This window comes from Hirsutella rhossiliensis, assembly GCF_020360975.1.
Source record: "Hirsutella rhossiliensis strain HR02 chromosome Unknown scaffold00012, whole genome shotgun sequence".
NCBI classification, from domain to species: Eukaryota; Fungi; Ascomycota; class Sordariomycetes; order Hypocreales; family Ophiocordycipitaceae; genus Hirsutella; species Hirsutella rhossiliensis.
Genome location: NW_025408678.1, coordinates 926,306 through 936,202, shown reverse-complemented (window position 1 = coordinate 936,202; position 9,897 = coordinate 926,306). Strand labels below are relative to the sequence as shown.

Here is a 9,897-nt window from a genome sequence, read left to right as displayed (position 1 = left end):
AATATCTATAAAATATACTTATAGTACTTATAAGTAAGTAGTATTTATAGATCGTCTTTAAATTCTCCTTATAGTTATTATTCTTATTATAGAGCTATAAAGGTATTAACTATAGCGATAGCTATAATATAGTCTCCTTTATATAGTACCGGTTAATACCGAATTAATATAGCTTATTAGTTTTTTATAAGAATTTAAGGTATTTATTAGGTTCTAATTTTAAGTATTTCTTTAAATTCTTCGAAGTATAAAGCGTATTCTCTAATTATAGCTTTTTCCCTTAATAGTAAGGGTAGTAATATAAGTTCGTTCTTATCTTTTATTTCTCTAGGTATTTCTTATTCTTTAAAGCTTATATCGTCGGTACTTTATTATTCCTTTTTAAGTTATTATCTAAGTTTTATAAGTATAAGGGCTATATCTATATCTTCCTTATTATATTATTTATAAACTACCTATTATTATTATTGATTTTTATTTTATATATTTTCTTAGAATCGTTTACCGTTCTTTTTAATTTAGTCTTAAGAGACTCCTTTAAGATAAGAGTATTTTAGTTTTATAAATTTAACTTATTTCTATATTTTAAGATCCCTTTATTATATTATTATAAGGGTCTTCTTTAGTAGCTTTAAGAACTATCTAGTACTATCTTTATCGCTTAAGTATACCGTATATTTATCGTTATAGTATATAGTCTAACTAAGAAGTTTATACTTTAGTTCTTATTTATTAGTAGCGTTTAGGTATTTCTTACCTTTTAGGGCTAATACTTAATAGGTTTTCTTCTCCTTATAAGGTTATTTATATTCTTTAAAGTAATATTTAAGTTTCTTATAGTTAAAATACTTTCCTTTACTTTTTTATATTATATCTAGGTCTATCCTACCTAGGTTAGTTATATAGGTATAAGTAATAAGAGTTTTATACTTCTTTTTATAGTTAGCGCGTTAATTAAAGTTATTCCTATAAGAAGGGTTTTAGTTTCCTCTTCTTTATTTCTTTTCTTAATATCGCGTATACTATCTATTATTAATTTATACTACTATAGTAATATAGTCTAAGAGGTTATTAGGTCGATTTTCCTTATAAAGCTCGTCTTTAACTTTTTCTTTAAGCCTATTATAGAATCGTAATATAAGAGGTTCGTCGTCCTAATTAAGCTTTAAGGTAACTTAATAGAACTTTATAGTATAATTTAATACTAAGTGTTACGGCCAGGCACATACGAGCCTTGACGGCTATAAAGATGTATTGGCACTATGAACAAAGACTCAAAGCTAAGGAGCAAGAAAGGAAGACTAGACTACACGACCGAGCGGGCCCTTATATAGACACGAGGTCGCGCGTGGGCACGTGATGCTGCTTGGGCACGTGACACTGGTGAGGTTCTGCGCTGGCTCTCTACGCCGGCGCCCAGGGTCGTGACACTACCCCCCGTCTAAGGCCTTGATATGCGTATCAAGGTAGTCAGTCGTGGCGGCGGGTTCTTGGTTTCACGGCTTTCTCTGCTGTGTCGTCATCGTCTCGTTCCTCGCAGCCCTCCTCCGCTGCAGCACATTCGATCCAGTATTGCAGGTTGACGGGTGGGCCTGCTGCGTCCGGATGTTCATCGTGGAAAATCTTCAATGCCATTGGTGCGTTACGGAAATTCCTAGCCGGGTACCAGGTCTCATCAGGGTCACATCCCTTCCATAAGACCTGGTATTCCAGTCGTCGACTCCTACCGGTTACTCGAGACTGCTGGACTTGATCAACCTCCCACTCGGGTTCTCCGTTGATCTCCTCGGGTGGCGGAGGTGACTGGATCTGCTGGGGCAAGGGGTTATCGGCTGCTTTTCGAAGACGGTCGGCGTGGAATAGGTTCTTCATTTTGTACGACTCGGGCAGCTGCAGTACGTAGCTATGACCGCGTTCTTCCAGGATTACGAACGGACCTGACCATTGGTTATCTAGCCGAGTAGTCGGAGCGTTCGTGGCGAAGCCTTTCCTGCTGAGAAAACTCGGTCACCGATGGCAAAGTCGGTTGGTCGTCGTTTCCTATTAGCCTGTTCCTTCTGACGTTCTTGAGCGGCGGTGGCAGCATTCCTGGCGTCTTCCTGGGTTTCCTGGGCGGTCTGCACAAGTTCCCTAGCTCTGGCGGCGGGTCCGGTGGCAGCGGTCTTGTCAGTCGGGGGCAGTGACAGGGGTTCCGGATATCTCGGCCTGGGCTACTTTTAACGGTGCCATGTCGATGGAAGAGTGCCAAGACGAGTTATGGGCGAAGTCGAGGGCGGGCAGCAGGGAACTCCAGTTATCTTGATGCTTCGTCACGTAGAATCGTAGCTTTTGATCTAGGTATTGATTTGTAACTACCCCTTGGGTCTGAGGTGTAGGAGCTTCCATGACGATGCTTCGTTCCCGTGAGCCGGTTAATCTCTGCGAGGAAGGCAGAAATAAACTGTCCAGCGTTGTCAGAAATCCATACGAGGGCATACCGAAGAAACGATAGAGGTAGCGGAAGTAGCGGCTAGCTAAGACTTCTGCCGTATCGTTTTTCTTTCCTGGGAGCGTGGCGATAATCCGGCTTAGCTTGCAGACGAAGGTCCAAACATAGTCATATCCGTAACGGTCTTTCGGCATATCCTTCCCGTCACATTCGACGTGCTCCCAAACAGAGGTCGGTACGGGCAGTGGATGGAGCAGTCCAGGGGTCTTGTCTCGAGGGGTTTTGTTGCGGCGGCAGTCGTGGCAGTTCCGAATATAACGACGGATATCCTCCTTCATCCTTGGCCAGTAGAAGTCTCGTTGGAGCAGCTTGATCACCTTGTTCTGTCCGGCGTGAGCGAAGATCTGGGGTTCGTGGGCTTCGCGAATGAGCGCGGTCTGAAGAAACGTCTGCTTGTCTGAGGTCTGGGCTGGTACGACCAGGTGTGTTCCATGGGTACCGAGGTCTTGGAGGAGGTTCTCTTGGCGGATCAACGAAACGAGTTCGGCTCCCTTCGGGACCGAGTTCGGGTCTAGTTCTGGGCGGTCTTGATCGGGCGTCTGCTGTATCCTCGGTCTTCTGGGGTCTGTAGGGCACTCGTGGCCCTCAGAACTAATGGTCTAGTAGGCTTAGGTTCGGGACTAAAGTTCTGAGGGGCAGGTTGCCGGCGGCCGTAGGGTCTAGAGAGTCGGTCGCGAAGCCTAGCCTTTCCGGAGGATCAGGGTCACCGTGCGTTCCTCGGCTTCCCGGGCCTTTACGGTAGGGAGCTCCGCTGTCTTCCTGGAGAGGGCATCGGCGACTACGTTCAGTCGACCGGGGCGGTAGAGGAAACGGATGTCGAACTGGGCGAGAAAGTCGGACCATCTGATCTGTCGTACCGAGAGCAGGCGCTTCGTAGAGAAATGGACTAAGGCTTCGTGATCGGTGATCACATCGAACTTCTGGCCTAAGAGCTCTGGGTAGAAGTGCTCTAGACTCTGTACGACGGCGAGGAGCTCTCGATCTTGGATTGGGTAGGCTCGCTCGGCCGGGGTCATGGTCTTAGAGAAGAATCCAACGGGCTTCCAGGTCTGATCAGGCTGTTCCTGCCATAGAACACCAGCTGTGGCATTCCGGGAGGCATCGGTCTCCAGTCGGGTCGGCAGTTCTGGTCTAAAGAAGGCGAGGACCGGGGCTTCGATAGCCAGGCGCTTGAGTTGATCAAATGCTTCGCGTTGCTCCGGGCCCATCACAAAGGCAACATCCTTCTTAAGCAACCGGTTCAAGGGTTCTGCCACTCCGGAGGCGTGGTAGCAGAAAACACGGATGAAGTTGCATAGGCCAACGAATGATCGGATCGCGGTGCGGTCTCGGAGGTCTTCAAACTTCCAGTCTTGTATCGATCGAACTTTCCGAGGGTCGACACTAAGGCCCACACCGGCTTCAAGCAGAACGCCGAGGTAGTCAACCTTGGTCACGTTAAATCTAGACTTCTTGATGTCTCCCTGGAGGTTGGCCTGATGGAGTCGCCAGATCACTTCTTGACAGTCTTTCCAGTGGTCTTCTTCTTTATCCGAGTAGATCAGGACGTCATCTGCGTAGGCGCTGGCGCACCGGTCGAGGAGATCGTGAAGCTGCGCGTTGATAAACTGCTGGAACCAGGCGGGACCTACCTTCAGACCGAACGGGAGGACTTTCCAGCGGAAAGTTCCGAAACGGGTGCGAAAGGCGGTCAAATACTCGAGTCAGGGTCCATGCGGAGACGGTGGAAGGCCTGGATCACATCGATCTTCGTGAAGCGTTGAGCTTCACGGCAACCGAAAGCAGTACCTTCGAGGGACGGAGCGGGCGTGATGCGACTTTTAAGATGATCGTTCATCCAACGGTAGTCGATGCAGAAGCGGCGGGCGGTCGTGTTCGGTTTCGGAGCGAAGAGGACAGAAGCGGCGTGCGGACTCGGATCGGGCTCGATGAAGTCTATCTCCGGAGGTGATCGACAGTCTCTTTCTCTAGAGGCAGATACTTAACGGGCGTGCGGTACGATGGGGTCCTGTCGGCGAAAGAGGCTTCTCAAGCTCTAGGACTACATCGTGACCGGGTCGGCTCGAAGGTAGGGTGTGGGCCTCTTTCTTCGAGAAGAATCCTCTAGATGGGTGAGCTGGGGCGGTAGACGACTACGGACACAAGCAACATGCTCAGGGTCTTCTCCTGAGGGAACGGAATGCTTTGTCCCTGGTAGGTCTTCTGATCCGGGAGACTTTAGCAACGGTTCGAGCACTAGGGACGGTCTGGTCAAGGCCGGAGCTTGGCTCGAGCTGGACTGGATCCCGGGGCATCAACGGTTCGAGTTCGTTCCACTGTTCGAATCTCTCGTGAGACTCTACTTGGCAGACCAGGGCGTTAATCAGGGCTTGATCTTCGGAGGCTTGGACCGAGGCGACGGAGACGAAGTCGGTAGCAGGGGCGGTCGTGAGCTGAAAACGGACAGACTTCTTGGCAGACGGAGACTTGGACTGAAACGACGGAGACGGAGTCGGTAACGGGGTCGGGACAGAGGCCGGAGGAGCTTGATCAGAGCGGCGCCAGTTCTTGTGGAGGATCCGGTAGCGTTTCTCCTCTTTCTCGAGCAGGCGGTTCCGCCTCTCAGCGTCGGCCTGGATCTTAGGGTCGATCCGACCCGAGAGCGGGGCTTGACGAGAGAGCTGGATCGTCGGGGAGAACTTGGCGAGGGCAGGAAGATCATCTGGCCAGATGATCTGTCGGGCGGCGCAGTCAAGCAGGAGGCGCTTCTCCGCATCCAGAAAAGACCGATAAAGATATCATGGCCACACTCAGCTATATCAAATGTCTCGTTTGCGAACGAACGGCCATCGATGACGAAAGTGGCGACCAGCTGTTTCTGGATATAGCCGGCTGGCTTTCCACGGAAGTCTTGGAGAATCCGACTCGGGAGCTCCTTAATCTGGGCTCCGAGTCTTTGGGCGGCGGACTGGGCGAAGGTTGGGCTAACCAGCAAACGGGTTTCGGCTCCGGTATCACAGAGGGAGCGGGCAGGTAAGCTCACACCATCCACTTGGACTTGACTTGGCAGAGTGAATGACTTGCTAGACCTACTCGCTATCTGTGACACCTTAGGGACCATCAAGGAGTCTTGTGATGGTCCTATTCGTTTCCCGAATCTTGATCAGAGTCGTTGGCAGGACAGGGACGGAGGCGACACGGGAGACAGCATGGGTGCGGTCGGGACAGTCGCGAGAGAGGTGCCCTGTTTTTCCACAAATAAAGCAGGTGCCATTATCCCAATGGACCCTTTTCTCATCGTCGGTCAAGGCTCTGCCAGCATCACGCGAGGTGATAGGGTCGAGCCGGTCTTGTTCGGAGTCTTGGCGGTAGTCGGAGCAGTCTTAGTCGGCGCGCGGCGAGATCGGTCGGAAGAGCGGGAGTCCTGTGTCTGCCTCATACTCCTCTTCTGGCAGTGGACAGCGTCCTTAATGAACCCACAGAAAACCTCGTAGGTCACGGACTCGTCACGGGTCTTGGTCAAGAGGCTGTTATCTAGGTTGGCCGGGATGTGCTGCCACAAGGTATGCTTCATCTGGTCCTCGGGCACACGACCGGTCGCAGTTAAGTAGTCAAATTCCGCAAGGAAGTCCACAATGTCGGTCTTCCCATTCACGGTAAACTGGAGGCGTTGCAGGCGGTCAAGAGCCTCGGAAAGCTCATTCGGATTGCCATAGGCGGACTCGAGGGCTTGGATCATCTCTGCCACTCCAGAGAAGGGTCGAGTGTCAGAGGAGAAGCGGGTTTCAAGTGCTCGGCGGGCTTTTCCCTCGAGCAGGTTATACAGACAGACCATCCGGCTGTTCTCAGTCCGGAAGGTTCGTACGTCTTCGTCAAATTTGTTCTTTATGCTCAGGATGAAGGAATGGAACTCGTCCTTCTTTCCTGAGAACGTCGCGGAGGCCTTGATGCGCGATTTGGCGGCGTCGCTGTACTCGGGGTTCTTGCCCTCTGGGAAGGGGGCAAAAACAGGCCAGGCAGCTTTGCCTGTTGGTCGGAAGGCCGGGCCATTTGGGCCGGCAAAAGCAGTCGAGGGCTCCCGGTGCTGTCGATTTGATTCAACAGACAGAGAGCGTTCATTTAGACGGGCCGTTAAGGCCGCAATCTGTTCCCTCATCTCGCGGATGAGAGCGTCTTGGGGGCTCGGGGCAGCCATGGCTACTATTTCGGATTCAGTGGCTTGGCCAGCAAGCCGGGTGGAACGGCGAGGCTGATCAGAGGGCAGGGCTTCCTCGGATATCATAGTCGCGAGGTGATAGGTGTCGGAAATGATACCACGCGGAATCACGGTCAGATGCCTGCACGAGCAGGGACGGTCGGAGGTCAGACGGGACGAATCCCTTGGTCGGAACGGTTGGTCGGACGGCTACACACACGCGTAGTCTTGGTCGGAACGGACGTGATCTCAGCCTTGAGGATCACTTGGTCGGTGGTCGGAGTCTTGGTCGGAACGGTCAGAACGGATGCGCTGGATTTACGTCAGGCGCGTGTGACGTGAAAGCTCGGTGCCTATTTGCTTAATCGCTGGCAAGCGATCTTATTGAGCTTTGAGTAGTGTTACGGCCAGGCACATACGAGCCTTGACGGCTATAAAGATGTATTGGCACTATGAACAAAGACTCAAAGCTAAGGAGCAAGAAAGGAAGACTAGACTACACGACCGAGCGGGCCCTTATATAGACACGAGGTCGCGCGTGGGCACGTGATGCTGCTTGGGCACGTGACACTGGTGAGGTTCTGCGCTGGCTCTCTACGCCGGCGCCCAGGGTCGTGACACTAAGATCCTTTATTAGAGTTCTCGAAGTTTTTATTTAGCTTCTTATTCTTTATTAGTTATTCTAAATACCTTTATAATAGCTTCTTTAAATCCTTAGAAACTAGTAAAGACTTTATCTATCTTATTATCTTATCGCGCTAGTTAGTTATTAAGAAAATCCCTTATAATAGGTCTAAACTAAGCGAGTGCTATTCTAAATAAATAATTTCCTATATAGAGTACCTTTTCGATTAGGTCTAAGAGTTTAGTAAGGTAAAACTAGCAGTAGGCCTTAAGTTAAGTAAGAAAGTCTTAAAGCGTGCTATAAGTACTATCGAATAGTCCTAGCTATTTTAGTTTAACTACTTCTCTAAGGTCCCTAACTTATCTATTACCTCTTTTATTCTTAAGTAACTATACCTTATATTAAAAGGTAATAATTTCGCGTATTATATCCTAAGGTAATATAGTAGCTCTAAAGTTAGTTAATCTAGCTTACTATATAGGTATATTAATAGTTATAATATTACTTAGAGTAACGCGGTATTATATTTAATAAGAGCTTTTAATATATAATAACTAGTATTATTCCTAAGGGATAAACCTATCGAGGGGTTTATATTAGTAGATATAATAGGGCGTGGTCTAAGTAATAATATATATATTACGTTAGTAATAAGTTAGAGGTCGTAGACTATAGACTATAACTAAGTAATTAAAATTAAAGATAGAATCGTAATAAAGATCTATATTAAAAGCTAGAGAGCTATCTATCTAAAGGAGTAAAAGTAAGTAGCTATATATACCTATAAAGACTATCCTTAGATTATAGTCCTAGCTATAATCCCCTTTATAGCTTACTATAGCTTACTTATAAGCTATGCTCCTAAGTAGTAATCTATTTATATAAGGCTTACTTAGCTTATATACGCTCTAGGTAAGCTAAGCCTAAGTAACTTCTTATCCTAACTATTATTCTAAGCCGCCTTATTACGTAAACGTAGCTAGCTCTCCTACGGCCCGCTAACTATAGTCGTAATAAATAACCCCCTAGGCCTTAACTAAGCGGGCTTTAGCCTTAGATTAAGTACGCTTCTTTATAAGATCGCGACCGCCTCGTACCGCTACTTAGGTGCCCTTATCTCTAGCGCCGCTATTCTTAGGTTTATTAGTAAGAGGAGTTAAATCGCGGCTATCTCCGTTATTACTATTATTATTATCTTAGCCCTTATTTAGCTAGGTATTAAGATAGTCTTAGCCCTTATTTAGCTAGGCCTTATTATTAATATCGGCCTACTTATTCTAAGGAGCGGCCTAAGTAATAATCTCTTATTAGCTAGAGCCACCCTATTAAGATAAAGTAGCTAGGTTATCGGCACTTACTTAAGAGCGCCTAAGCACGATCTCCTTACTAGTATTAGTATTACTAATAAGGGTAATAGACTTATAAGTTTCCTAGCCTATAAAGGTAGGCTTATTAATAGCTAGAGTTAAGGTATTTAGTAAGGTAATAAGGGTATAACCCTCGCTAATATTAAGTCCTAGACTAAAAGTCTCCTAGGACTAGGATTCCCTTATACCTTTCTTAGCTTTCTTTACTAAGGGGGAACTAGTATTACTATAAGACTTCTAGGCTAATCGCTTATACTTTAAAGGCAAACCCGCCGCTACCTACTTTTATATATAGCGTAGGAAATTAGCGTTATAGTTCTTTATCTTTTTTAGTATAAAAAGTATTATTATTAATAAATCGTCGATAAAAAGTAATAAAAAAGGGTATAAGGGATTAATAAAAAAATGTATAAAACTCTATAGTAATCGTAAGTAAAAGAGTTAAAGAAGAAAATAAAATAAAAGAAGTAAGGGATATATACGCACGCTCTTTATATTATAGTTCCGCGGCTAATATATAGGCGATACTATAACGGTTACTTAGCGGCAACCGCTAGTATAAGAACTATTAACGTTATAAAGTATAGACTAATATATACTTATATAAGCGTATATATATAATATATAACTATAACTACCTCTCTTTTTAACTAAATATATATAGTATAGTAAAAGTAATATATATTAAAGATATAGCTAAGACGTTTATATAAATAGGGATATAATTATAAGAGCGCTACTAAGAGGTATAAGCTAATAAAGTACTTAGGTATATAGTACTAATATATTAATAGGGTATTAATAAGGAATCGTGCTTGCCTTACTTATATATTATAGACTACTTACTATTTTAATAAAAAAGGAAAAATCCCTCTTTTTATAAGCTTTAGTCTTATAATAAGGAGAATATAATATATATAGTATAGTACCTCTAGCTATCTTTACTACCTAACTAATCGTACTATAATATATATTCCCTTATAAATAAGGTAATATTAGCTATAAATAATAGAGCTATATAGAAATCGGTATAGTATAGCCTCCCCCGCCCTACCTTAACTATCTCTATTAAAAGGATAAAGCCCTAGAAGTTTACTAAACTATAATAACTAAAATAAAGAAGAACCTTTAAATAATACTACCCTTAGCGGTATATTTACAATAATAACCTTAGCGAACTAGCTAATAAGCTTAATTATAAAAGAAGCTCTTATAAAACTACTAATAAAAGCTATAGTAAGAG

At 45.4% G+C, this 9,897-nt stretch overlaps 2 protein-coding genes across 2 annotated transcripts; both read right to left on the bottom strand.

The window, feature by feature from the left end:
- Window positions 1-1,470: 1,470 nt before the first annotated feature.
- HRG_09329 (uncharacterized protein) lies at window positions 1,471-1,872 on the bottom strand (the record flags this gene model as incomplete). Its single annotated transcript, XM_044867800.1, has 1 exon — window positions 1,471-1,872. One exon carries the CDS (start codon window positions 1,870-1,872, stop codon window positions 1,471-1,473), a length of 402 nt encoding a protein of 133 aa, XP_044717060.1.
- A 1,296-nt stretch (window positions 1,873-3,168) lies between these two features.
- On the bottom strand, window positions 3,169-6,749 carry HRG_09328 (reverse transcriptase (RNA-dependent DNA polymerase) domain-containing protein; the record flags this gene model as incomplete). Its single annotated transcript, XM_044867799.1, has 5 exons — window positions 3,169-4,139; window positions 4,205-4,423; window positions 4,725-5,202; window positions 5,755-5,849; window positions 5,948-6,749. 5 exons carry the CDS (start codon window positions 6,747-6,749, stop codon window positions 3,169-3,171), a joined length of 2,565 nt encoding a protein of 854 aa, XP_044717059.1.
- Between the last annotated feature and the right edge of the window lie 3,148 nt (window positions 6,750-9,897).